We start from the raw sequence: 14806 nt of genomic DNA, 5'->3' as shown, positions 1-14806 counted from the left end.
CATTAGAGAAAATAAGTTGGATGGAATTCTAACTAGCAAGACTAATAGCATTAAAAAATCTGTCAAAGCTATATAATGCTTTGAGCACCCAGACTAGCCCTTTCTTCTACACACTACTACGCTATACCTCCACACTTGCACCAACTGGTGCTGCATCAACAGCCAACTGGTAGGACCCTGCAGCTCCAGCAGAAGCTCCACCATTACAGCATTTGACCACCGAGGGCTGTAGTTTAGGCAGGGTGTTCTAATAATGAGCAAGTCTCACCACAGGGTCACAGGTGTGTCTTCGGCAGGTATGACAAAGAAAGCAGAAACAAGGTAATAAGGAAGACAAACTACCTGTCTTTGTCTCTTCCTCATCCTACAGCCCAGTGAGGCATCACGCAAGGCAGTGGCTCTAACAAACAGGGATCCCAGTCCCATGACAAGCACCTCAAGGAATGTACGTGGGCTTCCACCACGGAACACCATTACAGTTTAGCCTTCTCTATTCGCAACACAGCGCTCCAAGGACGAAGCTAGTGTATTCTGGAACACAAGCTTCACACACAGATGGATTTACTTCTTGCAAGAATGCAGGACAAGCTGAATATTAAACTACAAATACAGCCACAGGCTCGTCATCAGAAGGTTTTTCTCTAGTAGCACTTTTAAACGGAGGTGTATTGTTTGCAAACAGGATGCTGGAAAGGCTTCCTCACATCCAAGTCCAGCACTGAAGTATTTTATGCCCACTAAATACACAGTATCCTAGTCTGCCCATGTAACATGCACACCAGCACAAAGGCAGGCCCACAACCTCACACATCAGCAGATGTGAGCAGCAGCTGCACCCAAAGCATGGGTTTGAATGCTGCCTTAGAGCAAGTTAGGAATGCTGTCACTAGTGGTTACATCAAAGATTACCTAAAAGCTAGCAAGCCATCAAAAAAACATATCCATCTGGATCGCTTGCTATTTAATTTCCATCCTAATTTGAGAAGTTGCCCACTGTGTCTGACTAGGGGCTTGCGTTAGTCATTTAACAAAATCTTTACAGCTGTTTTATTTCAATTAACTGCTGCCTCAGTGCTATTATTTGTACACTCCGTGATAAGTGACAGTAAGATTGTCTAGTTTCAAATAACTAGAACCATTTGCAAACCAAAGTTTAAAAGCCCTTTATTAATTCAGAAGTGAAACACTGATATTTAAAGTGAGATAAGTATGTTTATTAAGGTTCATCCTACTCTAAGGTTTATACAGAGAATGGAATGCAATACAAGCTAAGAGCACACCTCAAAGATCTACCACACAACCACCCCCTACTCCCTATAAGGGAACTGTAAAAAAAAAAATAAAAATCAGAAAACCAGTTACTGTTTAACTAGTCGCAAGTGGCTTTGTCCAAAGAAGTTAAGCTTGATATTGCATTAGCTTTGTATGCAATAATTAAGTCTCTACAAGCTGAAGTATCACATACAGAGGCGTAAGATTTCCTGTGGACACACAAAACCATGTTTTAAAGAGCTACAGCACAAGGGTTGTTTAAAATTGCCTAAAAACAAGCCACTAGTGGCATGCACAGGTCAATAATATTAACTTTGGTAATGTCAGTCATTTTTGGTCAAACCTGGATTCCACTTTTAAAAGTAACATATAAAAACACACCCATCCTGTGCATGAAGCAACACACTTTTCACTTGCTACCAGCTAGAGGCAGGTCTTCAAGACATGGTTGAAGTATTCAAATTTAACTGTCAGGAGCTTGCTTGGTTCTAGATCGCATCTTTCACTAGTCTATAAGGCAAGACTAACAGGACAAGAAAGTGGTCAAATATTTTTTCTTTTTTTTTTTTTTAAATGCAGGACAAAAGCCATCTTCAAAGTTATATAGCTTTAAGTAACACTAATTTTCCCCACAATGTATTTGTAAGAAATCCAGTAACTTTTTTTTTTTAACTTTACCTAGTTCCCCAAGACACATTCTAGTTTGTTTTTCTTTCTGAAGCTATCAATACCCTGTAAACTCAAGTGTCTTGTTCTTCTTAAGGAAGAAGTCACAGGTGGTTTTATTTACAATGGAATCAATCCTTAGCATTGTAACTGGACTTGAATGGTTTAAAAGTGTAATGAATATGACAACCTTAAGTGTTACTTTCCATACAGAATCCACACTTAGTTCAGGTTTATTCGTTGCAGAGTAAAGTAAAAAGACATCCAATTACACTAGTAAAAACTCAGAAGATTTAGATTTGTACTCAAAAAAACACTACACATGCAAAGGGAACAATATCCTGCTAACACAACGTCATTTGCTGCTGCATTTGTCTAATATTAACAATTATGAACAGAGCAGTGCAACTAGTATTTGGAACAATCCTTACAGTGTTCGAGTGTCAGGCACAATACTTCACTTCTCTTCACACCACTGGTTCTCTTTACGTACCTAAAAGAACATTTTAACTATTAATATATTGCAGTGAACTTCCAGAAGTTAGCTGTAAATTCCCATAAGCATTCAGGATTACTTATTGCAGGAAGGCATAAATTTGGAAGTAGCTTTACTTTTTCATGCAGGGTTTGTAATTAGGAAGTCAGCCTTCCAAACTGACCTGTTTATCAATATAAACCAAGAAATTTATTTCTCATGCCCAGATTTGACCAAAACTGAATTTTTTCCACCAAGTACAGCAAATGGACTAGCTTAAGACTAAACTGCTTGTTTTGTGACACAACACTGAAGACAAACCTAAGTGTACAATTCAGTGCCTTTGTATTTTAACAAGGCACCTTGTTCTGATCTTTCCCTGCTCTGACATTTCGCAGTTGGTTTGCTATTTAAGCTCAAAGGCCAACGAGTTCATTACTTAAAGACAAGAATCCAAACATCTTACCTTTCTAGCCACACGCAACACTGCATCTTCAGCATTCTAACTGCGACTCCAGAACAGCAAACTAAGGCTGCCACAAACAATCCTACATGTTTTCTTACCAGACACACATTTGAGCTAGTCGGTATGCTTTGGTTTAACCTTTACCAGTAACGGGCTGCAAGCATCATCAGTACTGAAAGGTCTTCCACCAATAGCAACCCATTTCCGAGGAGCTGATGCATTAGTTTACATTTATCCTTAACAAATCTGTTGCATCACACATTAAATAATAAAGCACCACGCAATAACTCAGCACAAAAAAACCCAACTGAGTAATAATTAAACCCAAATCAAATACCTGTGCTTCTTCTTCCTCAGTGAAGTCATTCTTAATATTGAATGTCTTGCGAATTTCTTCTGGAGTTTTCCCCTTGATCATGTTTGCAACTGTCTTGCATGTGACATCAAGCAAACCTTTGATGTCCAAGTAATTTGCAGCCTGTAGAAGAGTTTCCAGATTTAAGCCTACATATCAGTATTCTGCCTCTGGAGATGTACTACCAAAGTGGTGCTTACACCGAAATCGTAGAATACTGTAACTGCAAATAAATGATCTTCACTTTGAGAAGCTTCTAGCTAGAACCTTGAAGTAACAGTACCTAAAACTTGCTTGCCAGAAGAGAGGGAAAGTCATTTGTACCATGAAATACACGCACCCCTGCTCCTCCTTCTACAAAGGGCTTTCAGAAACCTGCAAATATTAGAGGTCTTCAGTGTTGAAGTGCTGGTAACTAACTAAGACAAGTAATGTTGCCTCAGTATCACGTAAGGCACAAATTTTAAGAGTCAAATCTAGATTTTAATTTGGACACAGATCTCCAGAACTCCATTTCTAGTGATAAGCCCTCAACTAAGACTCAAGAGCCACAAGAATAAAGACAGCTGGAGGGCCCCATGTTCAGAAAAGTATATTAATTGATTGCTAAATGAGCAAGTATAGATTAAAGTCTAGCATTGGGTTAACAGGCATTCTAACATCAACAATTTCAGACAGTAGTTGCCAGAACTACTTGCCCTTCCCCCAGTGAAAAAGTTATTCAAGAAGCATAAAGACTTTATTTGTAAAGTGCACTAACAGAGGGCACTTCAGACATAGCCTTCTCTCCACTTGGACATACTTACCAAGATAAGTTCAAAAAGCGTTCCTTGGTCTACTTTCAGAAACTCCTGATCCCACACGGGGATGTCATCTGTTCTTTTTTCTTTGTTCTCATCATCCTCAGGAGGAGGTGGATCATCCTTGTGATGGGTGCACCACTGAATCACCTAGTTAGGGTTTTGATATTAAAGTTTTATCCAAATGATTCTCCCATTAGGCCGCAACTATAACTTAACTTCATTTTATCAGAACTGTAGACTCCGGTATGAACATGCTCCATTAACCAATATTTTCATCTGAGCAACTGATTCCCAACCCTGAAGTACAACAGTATTCAAGAATCTTATCTGTGACAGTAGCTAGTTAATTACTTAATCTTAAGAGCCAGCTGCTGGTGTTATAAAGTCACTCAGCCCTGTGCTAACACATACAAGACTGTACAAAGCAAACCTAAACCTCATTTTGTGGTGTTTAATCTGTTTGCAGAAACATAATTCTTATTAAGCAGAATACTACACAGAGGAAGAGTGTGTAGTGGTAATCGCTATCAGCAGGACACGTTCACCACAGCACAAAGTTCACCTGGCAAAAGTTTGCCTATTCTTAAGTTTGCCCTTTTTAAAAAAAAACAAAAAAAAAACAAAACACACCACCATGTCATAACCCAGACAATTAAAGGATAGGTATCTACTGCAAGTAAAATCCTGTTCCATTTCACCAGCCTGAGAGACTTCATAATTTATTTATGTGTAGGTTCACTAGGAAATAATTCCTAACCCTGTATTTACCCCAAAACAGTCCAGTGCTTATTTTGGCACAACACTTTCTACTTCAGAGCAAAAAAGTCATCTTAGAAGACAGCAAAAGATGCACAACACCTCTTCAGCACTGTAACTGGCACACAGGCACAGCTACTGCCAGTTTCTCTCACCACTGCCTGTCCCTCAATCCTTTCTCCTTACATTTGGATCTCATGAACTGCCACCTCAGTTCACAGAATCCAATTAAAATCAGTGCTTTAACACCATGAAATACTAGTGTGCACAGATGTCCAGCACCACTTCAATACGTTAGAAGCCTGTCTGGCCTCCAGCTGCTGTTCCAGAAGGTCACCCCTGTAGGTCTTCTGCCTCACCCCAGTTCTCAAGATACCCAAAATGCCTGTGTTTATGCACCTCAAATTGGTTAAGCTTGTAGCTAGCACATGAAAAGTATCTTGATTACAACAGGTCATAATATCCAACTCCAACATGAATTTCACATTTTGTTACTGCCAAACACTACCGCTTTCAGCGCCTTACCTTTTTTAAGATGGCTGCATTAACATTTGGAAGAGGGACTGGGTCATCGTCACCTTCATCATCCATTCCCAAATCTAAAAATGGAAAGATGACTAAGCAATTGGCAGACAAAAACCATTTACTCTGAACTGGGCCGCTTCACCAATTCTCCACTATTTTAACAACAGTGAGGCTGAATGGACTGGTAGCAAAGGGTCTCTAACCCGTAAAGTCAGAAGCTTTTAGAAAGCTTCAGTGAGTCTTTGTGGAGCCATGGCTGCATTAGTCGTACTAGGCACAACAAGTGCTTAGTCGAGTTTAGCCTAAAGTAGCTAATAAGGCTGTTTCATCAAATGAGAGCATCAACAAACCATCAGTTAAGCAGTCAGTTACTTGTTAGAGCAGGGACTTGCTAGTTCATTCTTCTGGCAATAAGGTATGTTGAAGAATAAGACATATTTATGCAAGTTTACCACTTTCAACAGTTCAATCCACAAGTTAAACCAAACTGTGATCTCTCATTCTGTTTATTATTTAATAAGAACTCAGATCTACTGTGGTAAATAGAGACGACATATTTTCCTCTATATGAGCAGCAAATACTGTAGCCATAGAGATGCCAGTTATCTGGCCTCTGAAGCACTGGTACCGATTCTTACCAGCCGAAAAAGTTTGCATGCCAAGACAGCAGCACAAATCCTTCAACCAAAAAAGCATTTATAAGGCATGCTTCTGATACTCCTTGTTTTAAAAGCTTGTCAGCATGCTCAAGGCAGATTTGGATAAAGTTTGTCACTTTGATTCCTTAATCATATCAAGGTGACCAAGTAAAAACAGAGACAAAACCATAAATTAAAATTTGGACTTGATACACAGAACAAATACCACCTTAGCCACCTTTGATTAGAGAATATGCAGGTTTTTTTATTACATAAATGCTAACAGTTGGATGACACCCTAGCTGTCAAAGATTAACATCTTGTAATTAGTTATGTAATTGAGTAACTACACAGACCTTCCCTCATTATATGCACAGATGGGCCAATTCTACATCACCAAGGAGCTTCATTTTTAAGAACAGATGACTGTCACACCATCATCACTGAACAAATACGTGCACAATTAAAACAGCATGTACTTCTGTATTTAGACAAGTCAACTACTGTTATTATTTGGGGGATATTGATTAGTACTACTTGTTTGGAATAACTAGCTTCATAGATTCAGGAACTAAAATACTGACATTAAAGGGTACTGCATACATCACCAATAACTTCGAATGCATACTTTGAACATGGCGGCAGATACTAATGTAAGAAGTGACCAGTCCAAAGTTGTTGGTATGGGGAAATAATTCAAGGAATATCTCAAGTTTAGTCAACTCTGTTCAACCTGTGCCCACCACCTCCAAAACAGCAGCTACGTTTGTTATCAGAAAATTGGTACTTTATTGGTGGTCCTATGATGCTCAACACAACCACCTTTCAGCTCCAGCACCCAACACACATAATGTGGCTTATTAACTGATGCTTACCCAGCTGTACTGCTAACGCATTTCATCCGTACTAGGAGACTGGTTCTCACCCAGATTAGCGAAAGGCAAGTTTATGGTGCCTGGCTTACAACACTTACCACGTGTAACTTCCCTTTCATCAACACCTGAGTGTCACTAAACACCAGCAGTGACACAGCTTCTGCGTGAGAAAACTGAGAAGAACGGGGCTCCCTAATGTATTCCAACCAACTGCTATGTTTCCTGCTCATGTTGCTAGTCATGTTCAACAGCATCTTATTAAGAGAAAGAAACTGTTCAATGCGTGGAGCATTTCAACCTTATTTTTATTGTTCTTATGTATAAGGTGTCACAACCAGACAAGGATTTATATCGGAGAGCATCATTTTAACTACACCTACAGAAAGACTTTTTTCGCAAGTTAATTCATGAATACACCCAAAAACTGGAAAAACACACCAGTAAACAATGAGGATTTGCAGTAGAGGGATTAGACACAGTTTGCTCTGTATCCTAGCCATCTGGCAGATTTCCCCTCCCCCGCCACGAGTTCTTTTGTTTCAAATTTATGTCAGCAGAAGATCAGAACCAAGTATTTATCCCAAATAATTTAACTGCATCCATAAGCTCACGATATAGGTTTCACTTTATCTCTTTCATTGCATTTGTTTATGAACTCCCACCTCATTTAAAAGATATTTACATTGTAAGACTGCTTTGTATGATTACTTAAGTTTTTAATATGATTAGATGTTTTGTTTGCTTAACTTTTACAAAACTGAAGTAGGCTGTAGGCAAGGCAGTGGGGTGCTTATATTTTACTAGCCTCCCTGTAAGTGCTCATAACAAGAGGACTGAACTTTAAGCTTTTTTCAACTGCACATCCACCCTAGAACAGTTTCAGCTACAACAGCAATTGTTCCAGCTGCTCTGACACATGACAGCAAGCTGCTTCATAGGCCTGGGAAACCTGTTTCAGCACAGTACCAGCTTGTCTCCTTCGGTCACAATTCCTATTCAAGAAGCTTCCTTGAACACACTGCTATCTCTGCACGAGCTAGTGATCCGCGAGGATGCATACTCTTACCTTCCAGCATAGTCTTTATAGTTACAGACTGTTTTGCAATTTCCACATCAACTTCAAAGATTTCTCCATCTGAACTCTGCAGTTTAATTGAAGGCATCTACAAGAGAAGGACAGTTATTTCCACACAGTATTCAGCAAATGTTACAAGTTTAGCTGACTCAAAGATGTACGTTACCCTTTACTATTTATATTGCTTCGTACCAACAGCAGATAACCCAGTACCACTTAAAGCACGCTCAGATTATTCACCACTTGAATTAGACCTAAATCATTAATCCTCATGCTTGAGAAACAAGGATTGATAGAAGCCTAACACCAATTTAAGGGAAGAGAACTTTTTTCTTAATCTGAAAGCATAAAATACACAACTTTTCTTAGCCAATACTGCTTACATTTTTTACAGCGCCACACCAGAGCTATCTTTCTCATTAACTTTCAACAACACTTCCAAAACACTGCTTGTCTTCAAATCCAAACAATTGCTACTCACTTTGACTACTCGAATGAAGTCAGATCTCAAAAGCATTTTTCAAATTATAGCCTCTGGAAGAGAATCACAAAATTGAGGCCGGAAGGACCCCCTTCTGGGCAGAGTCTGGTCCAGCCTCCCTTGCTCCAGAGTCAAACACACCAGGTTACTCCAGATCAAAAGCTTTCCTTCAGAAAAGCATTTGGTTTTCTGAAGAGATTAAAAAACAATATACCACTATGAGGAAGGCTTTTAGCACTCAATACTACTCTTACAAAGTAGGAAGTTAGATCAGCACTTTGTTAGCATTGGGAAAGACTAAGATGACTATGCATTTTAACAAAATTTTTCAAACAAACTGTGATAAGACCTACGACACAAGCAGTAGACTTCAAAGATATCAACAGCAGAAAAATAATCAAACTTTCCAAGAATGTAAATTGCTTCCAGATATTTAACAACTCAAAGACAGAAGTAATGCACTAGATACAGCAGCTACTAGGTAACAACTTCTGCCTGAAGCTACACAAGTCTGTTTGGGTATCGCCGCACTTGAACCAACCGATTTGAAGGACACAATACACAACTGCCTGGCCACATAAATTTTATAAATCAGTTCTCAACAAAGTAGTAGGATTTGTTACAATAGGTTCCTTTATCACTCAAAATATTTGTTAGCAGCAGACCATTGTAACAGTTTCAGTTTTTCCCTCAAATTACCTGCTTAAAGATCTCTAAAGCATGTATTTGTAAATACAGCCTGCAATGCACTGTTTTCAAGTGTTCTCCCCCATCAAACCTAAGAGCTATGTATGCTAGTTCCATACAGTAGTACTAGAACTGCCAAAATTGAATTAGCTGGACCACTTTCAGCAAAACTTACATTATCCCTTTCTGAATGCCTCCTGTAGCTCATCAGTACAGCTGAGCCTGACAGTACTGCAACAAACCCAGGCCAATGGAGGCCAGCCAAAGCACGTTATTAAGCTGCTCACACCAGCTTGAAGTCCTCACTGCTTTAATTTCCATTTGGCAGAGCGAGTAGCTAGTTAATGTTTATACAGTAATGTAACCCTATATGACAGCACTACTTCTAATTAAGATGGGTGTTCTGGAGGGACACAGTCATGATTGTTCCAAAGATACAAATAGATATATATACAAACACAAGAATAAAGTTCAGATTAAAACACCGTTCCGAGTTGGTAGCTTGAATGATGCTCTCAAAAAAAAATTATCTAGGCATGCATTTTAGATTTAATGCATCTGTTCTTGCAGTGATTGCCTGAGAACACTCAAGAACAAACCCGGCTTCAGATGCCAGCCTTCCTGTGCTTGTGCTTAACATTACATAATGCTGCACAACGCAGCCACCACCACAGAGATGCTGCTGCCCCACGAGTCCAGCCCTGCAAGAATATTTGCATCGAGACCCTTCTATCACACAAACCCACTTTTATCAAGGTTTAGGCTACTGTTAAGAGCCTGAATCAGACAGAATGAAGTTAATTTACTACCTCATCACTGATAACAGATCACAATTTCATCTAAATTTCATTACTTTTTTTTTACCACAGAGCTCAGTCTCCTGGAAGAAAAAAAAAAAGTCATTTTTAGCAAGCTGCAATACAGCTCTGGAAAAAGACAGGCCTCAAATAGCAACACAACTGGGTGACTAAGCAGGCCAGTCTTAAAAGCTCTATTCGACGATCAGCAAAACAGGTTGGGAGCTGGTCAAAAGGCAAACCTGAACTACAACGGTAATTTGCATATATAAGCCTGAAACGCAGAGCTCAGCCATCTAAACCAGCGCTCCCAAGCAACTCCATACCCTCCCCAAGCTATTCCGGATGGATGCCTGCTCCTTCCCGCTCCGCTCCTCCCTGTCACTGCCTGTAACGCTGCAATTATTTAATAAAATCACACCTGAGCCGCTCTGCTTACTCCAGAGCCCCCCCGCCCCTCGCTATGAGGTGACACTCGGGGCACCCTGAAGCAGCCCGACAAGCAAAGAAGGTACACTTGATTTAGCTTTACTTATTTTAAGGGCTGAGTTATTTACTAGAGCCTGCAGACGCCGCCTCCCCACGCAGCCTCCCCTCCGACACACACACCTCCCACGGCCGTTCAGCCCCGTGTTACCCAGGGCTCAAACCTCGGCCTGTCCCCTCAGCGACCACCACCGGGGAGCCCTGACTGCCCTCCCCAGGCCGAGGCCGGGGCCGGGCCGCGGGGCCCACGGAGCGGGCCCCGCGGCCCGGCCCCACCGCCCGGGCCGGCCCCGGCCCTGCAGCCGCCCTCAAGCACCTATCTTCGCCCCACCGGCGCCGGCCGGTCCCCCTCCGAGCTCGCAGGCCTCACCGTGAGGAGGCGGCGGCGTCCGGCTCGGCGCTGACTGGACTCGGCGACGGCAGTAGCGCTTGGGGCCCAGCTGCGGCGGTGGCTTTATATGGCGGGGAAAAAAGACCCGCCTCTCGGAGCCTCGCAACAGCCGGGCTGCCCACGGCGAACGCCTGATCAAAACAACCCCCGCCGTGAGGCCAAACAGCGCGGAGAGCGCTGATTATCAATAACATAGAACCGCGCCGCCCTCTGCGGGTTGGGGAAGGAGGGAGAGGGGACGAAACGAGGCAGAGGAGCGACGCGGCTGCCGGCGGGTTGTTCAGGCGCGCCGGGGACAGCAGAATAGGCGGGGGCGGTGGGAGCGGGCCAACGGCTGCGGCGACCCTCAGGGGCCGCCATGGCCTCGGGCCTGCACCTGGCCCGGTGGTGCCGGGAAAACCGGTGGTGGGGGAGGCCCCGGCCCCGGCGAGGGCGTGAGGGAAACGAGCCGCCATGGTGAAGGGTGCTAGTGCGGCCTGTAGTAGCTGGAGGCCGGCCTGGTGACGGGAAACAAGCGGGCCGCGGCTGTCATCGTGCGTGCTTAAAAACGGTAATTCGGGAGTAAGCCAGACGGGTCACGAAAAGCCCACGTTGGGTGTCTTCCTTCCCGTGAGGGGAGGGGAGCTGGGTCAGACGCTTGTGGTAGCGTCTGGCATGTAAACACAGGGAAATGCCCTCTTCAGCGGCTGCTCAGGCAGCAGAGAACGTTTTAATTGAAAAACTGCACTAAAAAACTGTCTAATTTCAAATTGTTACAACAAGAGGTTGCTCTCCTTGAGTGGTGGTACAGCTCAGGGCATTTCACAGCACTAGAAGTGGATTTAAGTCTAACTGGCAGTCGCTGAACATCTACCCCGGCTCCCACCAGGAATTTCAGGGAGCTGCAGCTCTGCCTGTGGCCGGAGCACATCGAAGCATCTCCAGACACCAGCTGCGCAAGGAGCCACCAGGCTGGAGGAGTGGACTAGGAGCTAGGAACCACCGACATGCAGCCCAAACAGTGCAGTGTTAGCACGCCACCCACCAGAGTGGTGTACCCCAGCGCAGGCAGTGTCTCCTGAAAGGTCAAGAGTATGTGCTAGATAGCGACAGGCATTATGTTTCCAGAAAAAGAGAGATCTGAAGGATTTTGCTTGGTGAGGAAGGCAGACCAGGGTACGAGTCCACCAAAGCAACCGTGAGGTTTCCAGGGTGCTGCATTGTGCTGTCACACAAAGCACTCATTCCAGGCTACACTGTTGAGCCTGGCTTTGCATCAGCTGTCCATGGTAAAGTGGCTTTTAAGTAGTTAAAATATTTAACACAGTGACAACCCACGATTATGACAATTTGCTTTACTTCAAATCTTAATTAAAAATGCTTTTAGAACCTGACAATGTTTTCACAGCACTTCAATGCAGATATACCCAGGCTGCCTGTAGGCAGAGCGGTACTTGCAGCAGCGCTGCACTGCAGAGCACAAATACAGCGTAAGGCACAGCTTTCCCTTTTCTTTAGGGTTCCAGAAGGTCCCAGGCTGTGCCGACACACACTGTTGAACAAATGACAATCATACCCGCTCAAAAATACTTTCGAATTTAAAGAATTTTCCTGAGATTCAGAAATTCAGTTCAAAAGCGTGCTTTGCTCATTTCAGAGTCCAGAGCACAGGACAGTAGCCTAACCACAGAACTATCAAGTTTTCTTTCTTCCGTAGTTTCTTACTTGAGTGACATAACCGGTGAGACCACAGCTACTAGACATATTTAATATTAAATAGCCTGTTGGTTAGGGCTGACTCTCAGGAGGGATGGAAGACTCGAATAAAGACTCTCAGCCAGAAGAACCTCTTGGAACTCAGGTGACAGTGAGGCTATTCTACATCAGGTAATATCATTTAAATAGGTTTCTATATAAATTCCAAAGAACTGTTGGAGGCAACTGCCTGTCTTGGGAATCTTGTTTCATGGGCTTTAGGTCGCTCGTTAGTTGGCTCGTTAGTTACCACACACTTGAAGATGACTCTAAGCAACCTGATCTGACTTTGAAGGTGGATCTAAATTCAGAGCACGGTCCAGAGGACCTCAGTGGTCCCTTCCAGCCTGAACTACTGTGCACTTCTGGAACATGGACTTCAGTGGAACCCTTCATGACAGCCGAGTGAGCATCCAAAGATCTCAGGTGATGCTTATACAGCAGATTTTGACACTAACAGAGGTTCCTCAAAGATCCTGGTATTGGTAACCGGATAAGCTATTTCTTCACCATGCATTAGGACCTAATTATCGTATTTTTTATTTTATATATATATATATATATCTGACATATATGTATGTGTGAAGCCTCCAAACTATGCCTAATGTGACCTTTTGATTGTACCATCACCACTTTTACCTCTTTCCTCCTCAGTCACTCCATCTCGTACTCCAGTGCTGAGAACCACATTCACTGCACTAAAAGAATAAACAACACTGCCTTTATTTTCCTTAAATGTTCTTGGGTTTTACTTTTATTAAAAACTCCTTGAGTTAGAGGATCAGACGATGACAGAAGGCGGTCTGCGGAAAACACATCTGCAAATCCTAAATCCCCTTTCCTGATGTTGCTGAAGACGAAGGTTTCTGATTTGGCTGGTGATCAGCGAGCAGAAGCTCTCAGACTGCAAATCAGGCTCGGCAAGAGGGGGATGGGGTTTGCTCTCCGCACAAGACAAATCTAATAAAATCTAGGAAGAGGCAGAAAGCGAAGCTCCATGCTTAATTATAGTCTGTGTATGAATTTAATTCAAAGTGATACTGTTGGATGAGCTTGATACAGCTCTCTACAGCTTTCCAAAGGAGAAAATTCAGTCCCTGGTTGACTTTGAATTTAGCCGTCGAATTAGAAGTCCGGGAAAGTTAAAACAACAAAAACACCCCACACCCAAAAAAGAAGCGGCAGATGGCTGTCACAGATATTCTATAATCGCACGACGGCCACCTCCCACTGTGCCCTACATATCGTACAATGAACCTCCCCAGCTGGTCCAGATGCTTTCTGTTATCTGTGCTGAAAAAGCAGCTGCTGCAGCGTTGATAGCCGAAGTCCTCCGAGTAAGTCATTATTAATCACAAAAGACTCATCCTCCACTAAAGCTGCAAGGCAAAGAACAAGATTTTTCAGAAAAGGGGTGGCCCAATTTCAATTGTTACGTACATCAGTAATTATTGCAATGCAAATAATCCTAAACCCAAGCATTGCCACCCTGAGCAGTAACGATAATTGGTCCATGTATCAGCCACAGATAAATTACAATTAATGGCCTTTTACCACTGAGAACCCAGAGGAGGAAGGGGGAAGCTGAACACTAAAGCAAATACCTGGAAAGACTGGAGACACCAAGATCAGCACAAGCTTGATTTAACGCTTCCCAGACCCAGAAGAGCTCTGACCTACATACGTGCAGCATCCCCAGGCTGCAGGCGAAAGCAGCCAAGCCGCGACACAGCCACAGGGGAAAGGGGATTTTCACAGGCTGAGCATTCGGGAGCAGCCTCCCGGACACAGCACTGCATCAGCTTACAACCTGGGATTCTCTTCCCGGCTATTCCTCTCAGGCAAAACCCCTCAAAACACCTCACACTCTCCACTTTTACAGAGAAACTGTTTGGGGTTATTGTGGTGCTGGTGGTGATTTAGAGACTATGGAGATAACACACTATTTTTCAATACCACAAGTGTGACTTGGGATTGTCAAAGCCTAATGGCTTGCGAGATCTCCGCTTTGCTCCTTCAACAAGTTGGGAAACTTAGAATCGTTTAGGCTGGAAAAGACCTTTAAGATCATCAAGTCCAACTGTAAACTTCACCGAACCGCAGGGATGGAGGCCTGGCCAGGGCTGGACTCAAGAGCTCGGAGAGCAGAGCAGCTCTAGCAGAGAGAGCTGGGAAGGATTTGCTGGAAAGCGAGGTGTGACCACCCAGTCTGAACCAAGAACCTCATCTACGGGTAGGGGAGGATGAGACTCGCTGCAAAAAATCCTCCTTTTTTTTCAGGAATACAAAAGATGGGGAACTTTTTTTAAAAAACAAACAGCCAC

General features: G+C 43.1%; 1 protein-coding gene across 1 annotated transcript; it reads right to left on the bottom strand.

Annotated features, from left to right (window-relative positions):
• Window positions 1-1192: 1192 nt before the first annotated feature.
• On the bottom strand, window positions 1193-10883 carry SKP1 (S-phase kinase associated protein 1). The gene is made up of 6 exons (XM_054216901.1): window positions 10728-10883; window positions 7898-7994; window positions 5319-5392; window positions 4041-4184; window positions 3217-3357; window positions 1193-2431 (listed from the first exon to the last, which is right to left on the bottom strand). Exons 2-6 carry the CDS (start codon window positions 7992-7994, stop codon window positions 2396-2398), a joined length of 492 nt encoding a protein of 163 aa, XP_054072876.1. The 5' UTR covers window positions 10728-10883; the 3' UTR covers window positions 1193-2395.
• Between the last annotated feature and the right edge of the window lie 3923 nt (window positions 10884-14806).

Source organism: Rissa tridactyla, chromosome 11 (genome assembly GCF_028500815.1).
Source record: "Rissa tridactyla isolate bRisTri1 chromosome 11, bRisTri1.patW.cur.20221130, whole genome shotgun sequence".
NCBI classification, from domain to species: domain Eukaryota; kingdom Metazoa; phylum Chordata; class Aves; order Charadriiformes; family Laridae; genus Rissa; species Rissa tridactyla.
This window is presented reverse-complemented; position numbering and strand designations above follow the sequence as displayed.

Bases quoted from the DNA above. Each gene is read 5' to 3' on its own strand.
- SKP1 (XM_054216901.1), bottom strand. From the start codon at position 7,994: ATGCCTTCAATTAAACTGCAGAGTTCAGATGGAGAAATCTTTGAAGTT. The intron at 5,393-7,897 runs GTAAGAGTATGC...TTCCATTTTTAG, and splicing joins TATAAAGACTATGCTGGAAG to ATTTGGGAATGGATGATGAA. The intron at 2,432-3,216 runs GTATTTGATTTG...ATGTTCTTTTAG, and splicing joins CTGAGGAAGAAGAAGCACAG to GTACGTAAAGAGAACCAGTG.